At 32.2% G+C, this 18,316-nt stretch overlaps 2 protein-coding genes across 2 annotated transcripts; both read left to right on the top strand.

The window, feature by feature from the left end:
- The first annotated feature begins 329 nt into the window (after positions 1–329).
- LOC132703166 (medium-chain acyl-CoA ligase ACSF2, mitochondrial-like) lies at positions 330–5,555 on the top strand. Its single transcript, XM_060672295.1, has 9 exons — positions 330–463; positions 1,557–1,857; positions 1,920–2,140; positions 2,190–2,307; positions 2,384–2,628; positions 4,255–4,420; positions 4,804–5,060; positions 5,112–5,253; positions 5,310–5,555. The coding sequence occupies exons 1-9, from the start codon at positions 405–407 to the stop codon at positions 5,553–5,555; spliced, it is 1,755 nt and encodes a 584-aa protein (XP_060528278.1). The 5' UTR covers positions 330–404.
- A 733-nt stretch (positions 5,556–6,288) lies between these two features.
- LOC132703661 (medium-chain acyl-CoA ligase ACSF2, mitochondrial-like) lies at positions 6,289–16,873 on the top strand. The gene is made up of 9 exons (XM_060673048.1): positions 6,289–6,450; positions 6,907–7,207; positions 9,528–9,748; positions 9,811–9,928; positions 10,276–10,520; positions 11,042–11,207; positions 13,172–13,428; positions 14,009–14,150; positions 16,247–16,873. Exons 1-9 carry the CDS (start codon positions 6,419–6,421, stop codon positions 16,484–16,486), a joined length of 1,722 nt encoding a protein of 573 aa, XP_060529031.1. The 5' UTR covers positions 6,289–6,418; the 3' UTR covers positions 16,487–16,873.
- The last annotated feature ends 1,443 nt before the right edge of the window (positions 16,874–18,316 follow it).

Below are 18,316 nucleotides of genomic sequence, written 5' to 3'. Positions count from 1 at the left end.
TCAAATAGAAGATGATGGGGGAAACTTTCGTAGATTTGGGAACCGTACGATTTATTGCAAATTTATAGTTCGGATTTGAAAAACTTCCATTATCAATCAGTACCTCCATTTAGAGAAATTCTGGACCCCATTTGAAAGGTTTTTTGACAAACTACCTCGCTTAAATCTTGTAATTATCTTAAGTAATCTAAAAAAATCGAATTCGGGATGCAGTAAATCTATCGACTATGTCGATATCGCTTCCCAGTTCTTAACAACTGGGATTTTATAAACAATTCTGTTATTATCCTTTAATTTAGATAAAAACGTTCAATTTGTCTCCGTGTTATCTTACGTATTGCATAAACAGATTATAGTTAGTTTTTCGCGTTCCGTAGTTAATTGATAAGTTACCGTTAAAATTGATGAGGATGCTTGTGAAAAATAACGTCAAATTTTTAAAGAGGGTTTTACAATTAGCAAGGTAAGATATCGAATTTCTGAGATTCTTTATAAGTCATTATCTTTAAATATTTATCAAGTGACGTTTATAACATCCCAATTCATTAACTTATAATAGTAATCTACATCTATTATTGACTCACTAATAAAATTATATAAAAAAATAATTCCAGGTATGCCAGGAAAAATTGTCATGTTTAGTTAATTCTTTGTTTTCTAGTATCGAGCAAAAGATCGTTTCAAAACTATAGTTTAATTTATCTATAACGTTAAGACTATTTTCTCAGTTTTCCAATTCTATCTGGAGGGTAATGCAGCTTATGAGAAATTATGCAAGATGCCTGACAATTTCCACTTATTCAACTTTGAGCTTCACTAGTAATGGTTTGGTTAGTTTTTTTTTTTAATATTTGCCTCGTTTTGAACCCCACTGCGGGCCAAAATTTTATAAAGGAAATTCTCGAAAACATATTTGAATTATAAGAATCTGAGTTTTGGAACCATTTCCGATGTAAATAACATTCGCAACCATTTGTTCCGAAGAATTCCAACATTAAACATTGTGAATTTACTTTTTTTACTTTACTTTACTTTGTGCCAATTTTTAAGTAACTTTAATTAGAACTCGGAATAAACTCTAACAAAATTGTAGTCTATGCTGCATGCTACTTGAATGACTCAGCACAATTTATATTAATTAATTTAAATATTAATTGTCATACCTATAACATAGACACAATAGGAGGTTCATTGTATCACCTCTAATGCTTTACCAGCTATTTTAAATAACAAATTACCAAAAATCCACGTCAAAAAGTCACGCCACCAAATTTCAAGAGGCCGCTCGGTCTAGGCGTTAGAATATTTAACCCGAGAAGTTAAAATTTTAATAAAATGACTAACGCGATAGCAATCTACTACTTATTTTATTTTATCAGTAAAAAAACAATTTTTCTGTAAGTGTTTACCCAAATAATAAAAAAAAAGACTGATTAATGACTCGTTTCACTTAGGAACAAAATAAATATAATAAATTATTATAAATAAATTATTATAAATTTGTACTCAAAAATATTCATAATTAAAATATTATATTAACAAGAAAACCATTTAAGCCAAAGAAGGTTCGCTGACTTCAGCTACCTGCACAATGTTGGCAAAGAACCTTTAAGACCTCTGACGCTTGGACAACTGCTTGGTGAAAAATGTGTTACTTTTGCTGATGTCCCGGCCATTATATCGGTCCACCAAAATCAGAGGATGAGTTTTGGAGAAGTGCTGGATGAGGCAGATAAGCTCGCTGCTAGTTTAAGGGCACTGGGTCTGAAAACTGGCGATAGGGTGGGTTTGTGGGCTCCAAATTTAATCGAATGGTATGTGGTGCACATGGCTTGCGCCAGGGCGGGGGTGATATTGGTAAGAATAACAACAATTAACGTAATTAGAGAACGATGATGAAGTGAGCACTCATTTAATAGGTAAATATTAATCCTGCATTTCAACCAAAAGAAATCCAGTATTGCATCAATAAAGTTGGGGTGAAAAGTCTTATTTGTGCCCACAAGTTCCGGAAACAAAATTATTACGATATTTTGAACGTAATAGCTCCGGAATTATCCAACAGCGATCCAGGAAAAATTAAATGCAAAGCTGTTCCGTCACTGGAAAGCATCATCATTATTACCGATGAAGATCTAAGGTGGTCTATTATTTGAAAATCCTGACATGTATTGAGATTTTGTTTTCAGAGGAGCATACAAATATCAGGAAATTTTTGACCTTGCTACACCAGAAGGCATTTCTTCCATAAGAAGCTTGCAAAATTCTATACTAATGGACGAGCCAGCTCATATCCAATTTACGTCTGTACGTATTTAACAATAATTCAGGCAGTGATGTATTTACCTACGCTGAGGATGATGTTTATGACACATAAAAACAGGGTACCACCGGTCATCCGAAAGCGGCAGCGGTGTCCCACTTCAGCATGGTAAACAACTCACATTATGTCGGAAAGAGGAACGAGCTTGACAGAAAATACCACAGAATGTGTATTCAGGTACCGCTTTTCCACGCAATTGGTACCGTCATAGCTATCTTGGGCGGCTTACATCACGGTGCTACCATGGTACTGCCTTCAGCGGGATACAATCCGGATAAAAATCTTGACGCCATAAGAGATGAAAAGTAAGATTTAATGAAGTATTATAATCGTAATATAGTCATTGGCGGGGTTTAGAACAGTGTTACTCTAAGCAAGTTATTAATTTATCTACAAAGTGGGTATCCCAGCCAGGGCACCGAGATATTGTATCAGTTTGTTATTATTGTTATTGTCCTCCACATTTTGCTTAAACAATTTATTAAAGTCCGAATTAGTCACTAAGAATCAATCTAATTATTTGAAAAAAGTTGGTGCACTTGAAAAGTATAGTAAAACGGTACTAAAGATAAAAGAACGAAATTTTATGTTATTCTATTAATGTTCCATTTGGTAAAATATTTGATATTATTGACAAACCGTGAAATTGAAAAGCCTCCCTTCAACTTTTTAGGAGTTCTTTTATTTATACCTTACGTAAGATGCGTTTTTTTTACGTAAAGAAAGCCATGTCGATGTATTTTCTCAGAAAGAATTTTTTTGCCTAGTGGTAAGACAACACAAGCAAGTTAATTTCTAACATTTTGTCTTGACCGATTTACATAATTTTTGTTTCAAATTTCAAAATACCTAAGTATACACCAATCTAGCGGGTGGAAAGTGTCTTTTTACCACGTCAGTTTAGTATGCGACACGTTTGGTAAACCTTTTAAGTCACGTGACAAATAAACTAATGACTCAAATGCCGTTTACCGCACTTGTTGCATAATACACTATTATACGTGCATGAGGCACTTTTGAATATTGTGGTCAAAATACAAAGCTTTCCAAAAGTTTCACTTTGGGGATATGGGCAAGTCTTATTATGGTTACTCTCCACAAGTGCGGTAAACGGCATTTGAGTCACGAGTTTACTTGGCATGAACGGAGCGAAGCGAAGCGAGTTTTTAATAAACGAGTGACTTAAAAAGTTTACTAAACCTGTTGCATATTATACTTTTTCTACGACAGTTAGTTTTTGGGTACATTTTTGCAAAACAACACGAATACGTCTGAATTGACAAACAAATCTAACGAGTTTAGTAAATTTTTTAAGTCACTCGTTTATTAATCACTCGTCCTGCTGCGCTCCGCTTGTGTCAGATAAACTCGTGACTCAAATGCCGTTTACCACACTTGTTGCACAATATACTATTATTAGTAACGTGTCCTTAAGCTGACATAATGATAATAAAACAGGCAAATTGAGGCAACGGTATTTTAATTGTAATTTCCATCATTGCATACTTAAAAATTAAAAATACATAGGGTTTAATTCAGTGATCTCCAATTTTGAAACTAATTTTAATGACTAACAGCAAAGAGCTGTACTTCACCAGAGGGTGTCTTAAACTTTTTGGAAATATAACTCGAATATATTAATCCAATATTATTTTACTTCTACTTCTCCAACAAGAGAGAAATATTTTAACCTTTTAAATGAACTGTGTGTAGAAGTGCAAAACTCATTAAGACTGCTACAATCGAAATGTGTTCAAAAACATTCAGAAGCCAGCACAACGAACCCAAACCTTGTTAAAATATCTCAGGAAAAATGAAAAATTCAATTGGCTTTTCGTGCAGTGTTTGTTTGCCGATAAGTAAAAAAATCGAGAACTTGTAGTCTAAGTGGATAATCTATTTTTTTCCTTTTATTATGCATTATTTTGTAGATGTTCTGTCATCTATGGTACACCGACTATGTATGTGGACTTGATCGATAGACAAAAGCAAAGAAATGAAATAATCGCACCCGAAATTGCTTGCGTCGGAGGTGCTGTATGTTCGCCACATTTGTTTACTGAGATGAAAAACGTCTTGAAACTTAAGAGAATGAAGGTTGGTTGGCAATACATTTATTTGAAAAACTTTCGTATATAAACGAATTCAATTTTTCTAGCTAATTTAAGTCTCTTCCCTAGTGGGATCTATGAAAATTGATACTTTTTCAACAAATGGTTTTAATTTTTTTTAATAAATGGTTTCTTCTTCGTCTTCGGTACAAAATAAGCCAGAATTTATGGTACCAAAAACACCAATATGACCCATTTCATGGGTCACTTTTAATTTTTTTATGCATGGTATTAACTACCAATTGGACTGTTGATAGATTTCAATTAAATCTACAAAACTAAACAAGTACTAACGAAACTATTTTATCAAATCTTAGGTACATTAATAAATATGAACTGCGTTTATATAACAATACTATTCATGCGCAGTCATTATACGGTCAAACAGAACTGACGGCTGTAGCGTTTCAAACGCTGTACGATGAAGAAGAACACCTGACACTTTCAACCGTGGGCTACATACAGGAGCATTTAGAAGCCAAAGTAGTAGATTCCGAGGGAAAAATGGTTCCTTTTGGAACTCCTGGAGAGTTATGTGTGAGAGGTTACAGCAGCTTGCTCCGATTCTGGGACGACGATAATAGAACTCAGGAGACTATGGGACAAGACAAATGGCTTAAAACGGGGTAAATATCCGAACCGTCAGTGCTAAGTAGATCTTATTTTTTAAATATTAGGGATCAATTTATTTTGGAACCTTCGGGCTATGGTAGAATTGTTGGCAGACTCAAGGAAATGCTCATCAGAGGTGGAGAAAATATTTTCCCCAAGGAAATAGAAGATTTTCTTATGACACACCCGAGCATTTTAGAAGTTCATGTATGCATGCGACATTTAATTTTTGTTGTGAAGTAGAAAAAATAAGATTTTTTCAGATCATAGGTATTCCTCACGAACGCTTGGGTGAAGAAGTGTGCGCTGTCGTCAAACTCAATGAAGGTAAATCGCTGAATCTAGAAGATATTAGGAACTTCTGCCAAGGAAATATCTCCAATTTTAAAATTCCGACAATGTTGAAGATTGTTACTTCCTTTCCTAAAACCACTTCAGGAAAAATCCAAAAGTTTAAACTGATTGAAGCTATTGTAAACAATCAGAAACAAGAAAACGTTAATCTGTAACATTTGTGTTTGATTACTATGGTCTATTAGGTAAAGATGTTGAATCCAATCTAAATCTACTGTTCATTTTTTTTGCTATATTCTCATATTGTTTAAAAGTGATTTTAAGAATAACGAGAAAGGTTTAAATTCTTTTCCATTGTTGTGCGGATTCTGTTTGCCATTTTTATTATTTGCAAAGTTTACAAGTTAAGTTAGCTGTATTAATTATTCTAAAACCGAATATCTTAAAAGGCGTCTAGCTTTTAAGCTTTGAGTAATCAGTTTCCAATGGATTACCTTTAGTTTAGCCTCTTATGCGTTATTCGTCATTATAAAATCGGAATCCGTAATTGCTTGTAGTTATTAGGTCATATCAACGCATTACTTCTTGGCTTCTTCAGAGCTTGACTGAAACTGTTTCCAACAGGATGATTGGCGAAACGTCATCAATTTCGAGTCAGCAAAAACCGACGCAGGAGGAATCCAGAAGTTTTGTAAAAAGTATTACAGTAGCCTCTGGAAGTTTCTTTGAAAAATTAACGCATTACTTCTTTCAATTTTTTCGACTCCCAACGAAAATGTAACGCTGGGTTTTAAATTTAATAGCATATTGGTATAGGTCAAAAATTTACTATAAAAATACCTCTAAAGATGAAATCAGGAAAAAATACGGTATGCATGCAATTGAAATTATTTATATTATTCATGGTACGCCAATGGCGGGAATCGAACGTAAAACCTGATCGAAAATTTAAATACAATTGAGAGGTCACAGTACTTTTGAGGATTTTCTTTGTTCGAAAAAAAAGCAGAAAAAAAATACCACGTCGCGTCTAGTGACCTATCTCTAGGTTTATAGTGATCCGCTAATTGTCGCGAAAATGATAAATGGCTACGATAAAACAATCAAAAGGTAAGTAAATATGGAAGATTTAGCTTCTTTAATATGTCTATAAACGACTAATTAAAAAGTAAAGCTATAAGTTAACTAAACTAAAAAACCCAAATTAGGGTGTGACACTAACACTAAGATAGCAAAACCAACCACGTAAAAATCATTTTTCTGTGAGCCGTTGGTTTCCATTTGAAAAGCGAATAATAAACGAAGAATAACCCTTAACAAAAATTAAATAAAAGTTGATTACGAAATTATTCCACAGGGTGCATCAACCTTAGATTATCAACCAAACGCAAGCATTTAAAATGCTAGTGAAGCAAGTTAAAACAAGGCTTCTTATCCGTAGTTTACTAAAAAAATATAACTATTATAAGCAAACAGAATTTGGTATAACTACTACCTTTCCGTGTTTATACCAAGATTATTTCGAAATGTTCTTATTTCAATTAAAATAAACTTATTATTCTGCAGAGTACCAAAGGAACAAACGATCAGCTACATACACAATGTGGGCAAACAACCGCTGAAACCCTTAACCTTGGGTCAGCTAATCGAAGAATGTTGCACAACGTATCCAAACGTAACCGCAATCATATCAAAGCATCAAAATCAAGAACTGTCTTATCTGCAGGCACTAGATCGGGCAGACAGGCTGGCGGCCGGTCTAAAATCTCTCGGTTTAAACAATGGCGACAGAGTGGCTATCTGGGCCCCCAATTGTATAGAGTGGTACATAACCCACATGGCATGTGCCCGAGCCGGATTTGTGCTGGTAGGTTTAGTCAAATATAAATTCATAATGAATTTGTTGATTGTCGATTTTTACTCTAACGATAATTAGTTGTCTTTTTAGGTTTAAATGGAAGTAGCTTCGTTCCGTATAATTAGAAAACTAACTTTTTCCAAGACTAGATAACATTTTTTTAAGAGAAAATCATTTTAAAGTTACTTTCGCCTCTAAATACGCTTAAAAATGTTTCTCCTTTCCAATTTTTTTTTAAACAATTGAATTTAATTTTGTTTTAGAAAATTTTCTAAAATCTAAATGACATTGTTAAAATCTTTTTCTTAATCCGCCTTCTCAACGCATTGAAGGTTAGCGACCTATTTGGTCAATGTAATATTAGAAACTAAAGATACCCATTGATGAGCAACAGTGCCGGAATCATGAATTCTGTCTCATAGATCTTTTACCATGAACTTTTCCCTCTATAAGGAGCCTTAGTATTTCATACCTGTCACCTTGTATTATGTGAATTATATATTTGTACATGTACATCATGAAATGCGCAACATTCTACGATTTTAATACATTTCAAAGGCGTAGGCATGGTTGAATCAAGTGTCTGTAAAGGAAAATGGAGAATATATAACTCCTTATCATTCTCAGACATTTAGACCGACGTTATAAAGAATTGTTTTTTATTTATAAAGGCCCTCATGGCTTACTCAATTCTAATTTCTTACTAATACTAATTTCCGTTTCTGCGTCATTTTGTTCGTTGACAATAGTACCTAATTATTAAAACGAGGAGACCTGCTCGACTCAATCCTTATACATTCAGTATTCTCGTTTAACATGAATGGGATGATCATTTGTGTGTTTTCATTTTTAGTTTGGTCGCATATAATAAAGTAGATTTTATTCAGGTTTGCGATATCTACTATTTTAAGACATCTTTAAAGACCTGTTGATTTTTCAGCGCATTAATTTAATAGAAAGTCGAAATTTTTGAATGAACGGGGACGAATTAGTTGAGTAAATTCCATGCGTAATATAAATAATTATATTAAATTATTATATTAAAATGTTAGCACAAATTTTTTTTTGTAAGGTTAAAAATTTACAACTATATAATATAAAAGAAAAGTCATAATCGAGAATATAAAATATGTAAAAGTATGGCAGTATGACAAAAAAAAAATAGGATGTTGTTCAAGCAAAATTTGTTATAACCTTTTACCTTTTACAGAAAACTGCTATTGGGTAATTATCCAAAAATAAAATGAAAATTTTTTTAGTAGTGGCGTTTTAGCTATTTGAGAACACGCGGTTTGTTAGTGTATGGTAATTCCCCGGTGTTCGTGAATTGAATAGGGTATGGAATAATGTGCGCAAACATCTGACGTTTTTGCGTATGTGGGTGATGCAAATGGTAATATGTTGTCTGAACGCTTTGGCCTATTGGCGGTATTCAAATTTATAACGCTAGCCACAGGAACTTTTAACTGTGACTGTATCTGTCTCGTTATTTTCGCTAACCCATTCCAATTTGTTTATATATTCACTTATTTAAATTTGCAATAAAAACTATCGAAATCTACAATAAACTGTTAAACAACAATTGTCCGATGCGTTGGTTTAGTTCAGTTTAGCTTTGGTTACTTGTACTTCATCAATGTCAATCTCAATAAAAAATCTATAATAAATATTTGCTAATGATATCTCATAACCACTTGGAGAAATTGTCAAAAAATGTAGAACAAACAATATGGCTGTTGGCAGTTCATCAATTTGACAGTTTTCAATTGGGATGTGGCATTTTCTAGGCAATATCTTGTCAAAATATGCTCAGATCCCATTAAATTTGGATTCAACACCAAAGCGAAATTCGCGGATGACATAACCAATTGTAAAATGCTTAGAAAATGGTTCATGACAACTTCTCCTAAACACGTAGAAAAGTCAAACTTTGATTATTATTCGATACAACTATCGATGCCAGTTTGCGTTGTCAATGTATGGGGTAACAATACAGCTGCAAAAAGTGCCCCTATTTTACAAAAAAAAAAACAATCCGAGTATTATTCGGAGCGGGTTACAAAGTGCCTCTGTCGTGTCTATACTATACTCTGTTTTAATATGTTTGTATAATTTTTATTGTGATAGTTTTATACTGTTTGTATTCTTGGTTTTGTATTTGTTATTTCATATTTCTTTGTTAAGTATGTATATTGTACATAAAATTGGACCAACATATTCAATAAAATTCTATTTTATTCTGCGCCTGTGGCGCATCAATTTTACGGTATTAACGGCATCTATTAATCTAATCACCTAATTTAGATTTAGAGAGATTTACGTTTTTTAGGTAAACATAAATCCAGCCATCCCGCGAATGGAAATGGAGTACTGCATCAAAAAGGTGGAAATGCGGTGCATCATCTGTGCGCACAAGTTCAAATATCAAAACTATTACGAGATTTTGTGCAAAATAGCACCTGAACTCCCCGGTAGCATACCAGGAAAGCTAAAAAGCAGGCATGTGCCTTCCCTACAAAGTGTGATAGTGATGACCGACGAACATTTGAGGTGAGAGCCTATTGGGACGACACTTTTAAGGAACTTGCTTTCATTGTGCGTGGTACTTACAGAGGAGCTCTCAAATTCAACGACGTATTTGAATTTGCCACTATCAAGGGGATCAGAGCCATTAAAGAAAGTCAAAATCTCATACTGATGGACGAACCAGCCCACATTCAGTTCACTTCGGTAAGTTACCTCCGAAAATTATTGGCAAAACAGGCTGCAAATTTATTTGTGTTTGTTATATCAACAAAATATTTACAATTAATATTCACCATTGACAATATAATTGACTACCATTTGTTCCGGTTCTACATAGAGCTTAATTTTTGTAAAAACCGGACATGCATATTTGTTACCGTTTCAAAGTTATAAAGCATTAATCGAAAATATGCATTTAAAAAAAATTACTGTAACTATTTTGGAATAAAACATTTTGTGTTTCTATGAACAACATTTCCAACGCAAAATTTTACGTAGAAAACGGTCACTTCGGGTTAAACACAAAATTATAGGAAACATTATCGTTATAGGGCACTACCGGTCAACCCAAAGCGGCGGCGGTATCGCACTTTAGCATGGTAAATAATTCGTACTATATCGGGCAAAGAAGCGAACTGGACCGAAAACACCATACTATTTGCGTCCAGACGCCTCTCTTTCACGCGATTGGTACCGTCATAACCATTTGCGCAGCGTTAAACCACGGTGCCACCTTGGTACTACCTTCAGCCGGATACGACCCTGATAAAAATTTGGATGCAATAAGAGACGAACGGTAAGGGGAAGTTTTCAGCAACTTTGATGCAGAACGATTATACAATTAAAACTGCTATTTCATTATTAATTTCTAATAATTGAGATTTGGTCTGTTGAATTGAAATTTGATTGATGCTAAAGAATCACCTTGTTATACGGGATAAAAATGACGTGCAATTCGAGTGGATTGTACATACTTTTTATTGCTGAAAAATATGAAATTAACTGTGAAGTCAGCGTTAAGAATGGATAGAATCGGAACATACACAGAGAGATGGCAAATAAAATGAAAATCAAACTCTGCATAATAATTAATTTCAACTGAGTATTCCAGTATAGGTAGGAACGGACAAAAAACTAACCAAGAACTGGTTTTGGTTACAACTAACTTAGTTAAATACGTGAGCGAAATATGATATCTAGCAATAATATAACCTATTGCTTGTAAATCATATTAATATACTAATTTTCTTACTAAAATATAATTATTTTATTGGTATTCTTATACCAAACAATAACTTATGAAGATTTTAAATGTAGGTGTACCGTAATACATGGCACTCCAACTATGTATGTCGATTTGGTGGACCGCCAAAAAAAACGACGGGAAAATATCAGTCCGGATATAGCAGTATCTGGGGGGGCATGTTGCTCACCGCATCTTTTCCGAGAAATGAAGAGTGTATTAAATTTGCAGAAAGTCAAGGTAGGACACCCTAAAAAAAGGCTATATAGTGTTTTCACTTTAACTTTGAGTGACCTTATGTAAACAAAAATAATCGCTCAATGTAGTGTATTTCGCAAACTATTGCTTATCGAGATTAATAAACCAAGATTTCATGCGTCTTCCTCTTACATTTTTAAAGTGATTTTTCTCTGAAATCAAACTATAGGAATGTGTGGCAAACAAATATGTGTTCTTTTATAAAGTAATTTTTGTTGAACACATTTTCACCTATCTATTAGCATACAGTGCGATATATTTTTTTAAATAAACATATGTAAGTCTTAATCCATATCAGGGCCTTCATCATTTATAAAAAGCATATTCATAGTTTTAAGACCTCACTTATGTACGTAACAAACACAAATTGCAGTGCATAGGCATATTTTATTGAAAATTTAATTTTAGGAATAAATTTTTCTAACTGGCCTTCTGCTTACCCTCGCATTTGCATAGTGATTATTAGGCGCTACATATGTTTTTAAATTTTTTTAAATGAAGAATTTTTTTATGATTTCAAAATTATAAAATTATCAATCAATCAAATCAATGAATTTAATCCTTAAAAAAACTTTTTACATTAAGTAAACCAAGTAAATCATTTTATTACCGAAAATTTGGTACTTACCTTCACAGAATTTTTGTAGAATTTTTTTATTTCAAATAAGTTTTGGTTACTACAAATTATAAATTTCTCAGGATGGATATTTCAGAGTTTTGCCTTTATTGGTATAACATAAGTTAAAAATTATGCAATTTTTAATTTTATATTATACATTCTTAAAGAGGACTGCAGTTATATTTTCGATTTTTTTGCCATCAAATTTATTGTAAAATATGCTATATATTTGTAGCAAACAGTGAAAGTCTTATTATTAATATCACTAATTCATAAATAGTAATCGAAATGCTGAAATGAAAGAAACAATAAACTCATTCCCTATTTGGATTGGATTGGATTTCGATTATTGAAGGCATTTTTTTCACATTTCTTTGAAGCTACTTCGTAATCAATACAATATTTGTAACAACATTTCTTACATTTTTCTACCTTCTTCAATTTGAATTAATTTCCAGACGTGCTTTTTTTGCAGTCCTCGCCTTTAATAAATTAATTATTAGTTCAATTTTTGGCAAATTTTTCAAAAAATTAAAAAGTCTGTTTCGATTTTTTTTAGATGCTAAACATACAAAAACTTCTTCTAATTTCTTTCAGTCATTCTTATTTGGATGTCATTTATTATTTGAAGAATTTCTTTCTAATTTTTTTCAACCAACATCATTTTATTATTATTACATTTGACAATTTCCTTAAAATTTAATGTGTTTACTGCATTCCAGTCTTCGACTTTATAATAAATTAATTAACAATTACATTTTTGAAAAAATAAAAAAGTCGAGATCAACTCTAAACCGATTTAATTCTTCAAAAGTGTGATTTTTGACGTGACGCAGTCGCTCCTATCGGGCAATGCAAAAACGCTCATCAAAACGCTTTGACGTAAACTTTAAACAAACTGGTCATTTCATGTAACAAAGTAAACATTGTTTACGACAAGGTGATATTTAATGCAGCCTCCTGAAAATAATCCATCATAGCAAATTGAGGTTGGGAACACATTTATCATAGGACTTAAATAAAAAAACTGTTCTTGCTATTATTGAAACAATATCTTAAGCGCGAAGTCCTAGACGTTTGGGTATTTTTAAACCGAAGTCTTCCAATCGTATAAATTTGCAAAATTTGAAGGATTCACTAAACTTGAAGTAGACCAGAAAAAATCGTATAATAACACACGGCAAATATCTAAATCTGTTTCAACCATTGGTAGGAAAACAAATCTGGCAATTTGATTTTAAAATAATAAATATGGAACTCTCATTAAGGTGATATAACTTCATGTAAGGTATTACCTTAAAAAACCATTTCCTTTATCTATCTTCAGTCCGTCTACGGCCTCACCGAATGCACGGCTATCGTGTTTCAATCACTCTACGATGACGATGAATACTTGTCGACGTCTACAGTCGGATATGTTCAGGATCACGTTGAAGCGAAAGTAACAGATGTAGACGGCAATATCGTCCCGATCGGAACCCCAGGAGAATTATGTATAAGGGGATACAGTACGATGTTGGGATACTGGAAGGACGAGGATAGGACCAAGGAAGTAATAGGTCCCGATAAGTGGTTCAGAACTGGGTGAGCGTATACAGATATGCAAATTTTAAATGAAAAACAATTAACTAGGCACAAATATGGGATTTTAGTTACATATATTACATTAAATTTAATATTGGTGGACAAATTAAAAATAAACCCTTGGGCCCATATGAGTCAATTTGTTTTAATTGGTGACAGGGTGGTAGGCGCAGGATAGTATTAGTTTGTTTTTCTGCTATATATCATAAAACGGTGTTTGTGCAAATTCGCTATAGTTGATAATCCTTTCTTCATAACATTTTCTTGAACACCAATATTTTTGCTGTTTGTTTTTTCTATGCATTGTGCAAGATATTTTCCTATTTTTCCAAAATAATCATCAAATAAATGATTTTTCAAATGTGAACTTTAAAATTTTTAATTCGCCATTGTTACCTACCTCAAATAGTGTTCAATTTTGGAACGATCTTAAATTTTCAGATACTGAACAGAATCTCCGCACAATTTGCAATAGGTTAGCTTATGTCTTTGATTTTTAAGTCATTTGACTGATTATGCCGAGATTTTTTCAGTATTTTAGGATCATGCTACAAAATTCGCAATAATCAACTTTTTATAGTGACCAGTTTATATTGGAAAAGAACGGATACGGCAAAATTGTTGGACGATTAAAGGAGATGATTATCAGAGGTGGAGAGAACATCTTCCCGAAAGAAATCGAAGATTTTCTGAACACCCACCCAAGCATTTTGGAAGTTTATGTTAGTATACAATATTAGTAATTCAAGGTTACGGTTTGTTGTTATTTTTGTGTTTTAGAATTTTTAATTGATGAATCGTTTCATTCCATGCAGGTCAGTTTTTGGTTACTGTTAAATGCTTATGCTAATTTTAACGTAATTTTGTTTTTCTCGGATAGTCAGATATTTACTTAGGCGATTTTCAATAATATCGATAACGGCTTGTGGATTTAGGAACAATATAAATTACCATCGTGTCTCTATAACCTTAAAAAATAAATGAGAAAGCTTAACAAAAAAGCTAAAAATCAAGAGTTAAGTGTTTTGAAAGGTTCTTGCTAAATATTGCACGACAATTATTTTTTTCAAAAGTAAATGAAAACAAAAAACAGCTCAAACAATTGAAGAGTGGAAATGTCAAAGGGGGTATGTGCAATTTTTTGATATATTAACATTTTGCGTTAGAATTGTCGTTCGTGTCCCGCCGCATTTTGAGAGAATTGTGTAATTTTTTATTTTTACAAACATCGGTAATTATAATAATTGTTGTAAATTTAAACATTTTTTCTCGATTATCTCAAAAATGTAATTTTGGCATTTTCATGCTTTATTTTTTTTTATATTTTAGAAGCGACTTATTCCCGACAGTCTTTGAAAAATTTGCGATTTGTTTGTTATTATAATTTTACAAAATAGTCGAGGAAAATCTTGTGGCATAATTACGAATACGATTGTTTCATGAAATTTACGATTCTATTTGAAATTTTTGAGTTTTTGAGAATATTTATTTGACATTTTGTAAAAGAAATAAATCTCCAGTTCATATCATTGTGACCTACGTAAACGTATCTAAGAAATTGTCAATTTTTGGGTGTTAAGGCTAAATAACGTTTACGCCAAGCGATTATAATGTTATTTTTGAACGTGGTACTGTAATTATTCATATCGTAGTTTAACAAAGTTACTTATCGAGTGAGCCGCGCCCTGCCCTTAACTAGGTAAATGTCCGGCATGTAAATAGCAGGATAGCGTTGGTAACCTGGTAGAAATAATATTGTCAACAAAATCAATATTTGGAATTTACCCAGGATAAAAACTAAGCGGATTTGATAATCTCAATAAATACGGCAAGCGATACATGGTGTCTAATGTAATATATTCGTAACTGAAATTATTTATTAAAATATAGCACGAAATGAAAAATGTGAAAACAACTCAAAGATATATATTTAGCTGGTATTTGTTGAAATATGCAACAAGGTTATTGTTATCAAGGGTCAAATTTAAGATAAATGATATACAGTGCCCGTTCGAAAGTTCGTATAATATGAGAAGAACTTCTGTTAATTATTTTTTCGAAATGTAACGTTTGTTTCAAAGAATATCAAGAATATTCTGCGCTGCTTTCATAAAATTCAAAAAGTATTTTTGTAAATTCTAATAAGTTTTCTCTGTTAATATTTCAAAGAGTGTATTGTAACTAAAATTAAGGTCAAATTCAATTTTCTACATAATCAAAATGTGCATTATATTCACGAAAGTTGAAAGAGCTAGAAAGGGAGTTTTTTAATAACCGGACAATTTCTCAAGAATTAAAAAAAATTATATAGAGATCGCTCTGAAACATACAGGGTGCAAAGAATTAATTTTTATTTCAATTTTTTTAAAATAATTTTTGGAAAAATGTCTATCGTTGGATAAAAATTGGCACACGGAGGAAACATTCTAATTTAATTTGAATTTGATAGTTTGTTATAGGGGGCGCTGCTGTTAATAAACAAGAACTATTAACACCCTATATCTCAGAAACGAAGCTGTTGCAGATCGATGTTTATTTGAAATTTTGTTCTTAAAAATACTTCACTAATCGCCTATTGAAATATCAGACACTGAATAGAAAACAACATATTCAAAACGTAGTAGCGTTTCATATTTTTTTACCATAATGTTAATAGGTATACCCAAGTACGGAAATAGCGGAAAATAAATTTAATTCGTTTAAAGTTGAAAAATTAACTTTTACAGTTAATTAAGTTAACGTCCGTTCGGCAACGAGAAAATCATTTCGACTTCATAGCTAATAATTCAAGATACAGAAACCGTAACTAACATTCTAGGTAGTTGGTATTCCCCACGAGAGGTTGGGTGAGGAGGTCTGTGCTTTCGTGAAAGTCAAGGACGGCATGAGCGTGACATTAGATCACATTAGGACTTACTGCAAAGAGAACATCGCTCATTTTAAGATACCTACGGTGTTGAAAATAGTCGACTCTTTTCCGAAGACAACGTCCGGGAAGATACAGAAGTACAGGCTGGTGCAGATTGCAGTTAAGGATGCCAATGTCGTCGCAAACTGAAGTTTTATTTTTTTTTAAATTGCGATCTAATATCAAATAAACGTCGTCTTTATTAAAATGAACTTCTTCCCCAATAACCCGAAGCAATAAGAATAATCAGTCGAAATATTATAAAGATTTAACGAATTTTATTAAGTAAATTGAAACTGTTAACCTCTTGACGGGAGCAGTGTTGCGCTTGATACGACCAGAAAACGGTTTAGTAACTTAAACGCTTACGACGGCTTAAGTTTAAAGTCACACGTCTTCTACATTTTATATTATCAACTTCATAATATATCTCTTTAAAATCACCACTATTAACATGTTTAGTAAATCCAGTAAAACCATTTTTTAATTCGGTTTTCTTTTTTCCATACTAGAAATTCCACCTTACTTTGTCGTAAAATTTTGATATTTTCGCCAAAGTTATTTGAATTCAAATTGAATAACCGAATAAAACAAAAAAAGTGTAATTTTTATTTTTCACATTATTTGCCAAAAGAAATCGATGTTCAAGATATTTAATCTCCATTATTACAAATTCTCAAGAAAATCTTATTCTTCCTGTTGGTTATTGAAAAATGTCCTCAGAAAATGGAGTGTTATTGAAGTAATTATGTAATTTCTGATTTGCTTGAGGTTTCCGATTTTGGTTTCTGGTAAAGTTATTTCAATAAGATTAATTCTAACCCCCTTCTTTTAGAATATATCCTTCAAAACTCGTGTCTGATAAGCAGGATTTCTTATTTTGGGAGAAATAAATGTAGTAGTAGTACATTATCCAAATCATAAATATTTTTCAAAAAATTGATTGTTCAAATCTACATAATTCTTTACTTCATTTGGTATTGCAATGCACTGAATATTTTAAATTAAATAGCCGATTTTCTAGCATCATCAAATTTAATTTAAAAACGGTCGGCATCAATCATAAATACGGCGAACTGAAAACAAATGACAAAAAAAGGTTCGATCTTTCGAATTAGCTACTGCCCGACTTTACGACTAATATGGAATGTTTTAAAATTAATTATAACAATAACCAACAAATTATAGAGCTGAACACTAGTCGAATGTTTGTAATAATATATAAATGTACCATATTTTATAATTCAAATGTAAAATCTAAGTTAAATATGTCCGAGAAGGCAAAAACCCCTAATGAGCTGGGTAAAAAAATTTTAACACTAAAAATTCTTGGTCATCTGTGGCGTTTAATTTAACAATTAAAAAAAAAAGCGACATTTATTTAAAATTCTGATATTTTTAAAAACCATTTTTTGATTAGTTGAAAACGCTAACCAGCAAACGAGAACAAAATAACACTATATCATTTTAGAAAATTTAATGACTGACTCGGCTGGCACGTGTAAAAATTCCGACTTTGATACTGTGGAAAAAACTTTTCAACTCGAACCCCTCGTATTTACTAGTTGTAACTTTGAAATTCAGGTAAGCACTTTGAACAATTTAACAAAATGCACTGTCACGTCTATGAAATAAAGTATTCGCTATAAAACGAAATCAAGCGTTCGGCATTCATTATTAAAATGCCGGGTGGTTGAATAATAGTTTTCTTGAGCAACGGATAACAATCTTTCAAGTGGAACATAGGACTTTCGAGAAATATTTCATTTTTTAAACGCACGTTGTACATCACGAAGCTTTGACAGCGCTCGGAGGAATAAATTGAAAATGTTAATTTTCAAACAGTTTTTTTATTAATTACTTGAATTTTTCACTAGTTCATTTTTTTTTCATGTGCCTTTTCTCCAATTTTGCACCGAATAAACAAAACACTTTTTGAGTTTAGGAAATACAAATACTATTTCTCTATATTCGATTTTT

The sequence above is a fragment of the Cylas formicarius genome, unplaced genomic scaffold, assembly GCF_029955315.1.
Source record: "Cylas formicarius isolate icCylForm1 unplaced genomic scaffold, icCylForm1.1 PGA_scaffold_6__28_contigs__length_40554024, whole genome shotgun sequence".
Classification (NCBI taxonomy): Eukaryota; Metazoa; Arthropoda; class Insecta; order Coleoptera; family Brentidae; genus Cylas; species Cylas formicarius.
Note: the sequence above shows the minus strand (reverse complement) of the source record. Positions and strands in the feature narration are given on the sequence as shown.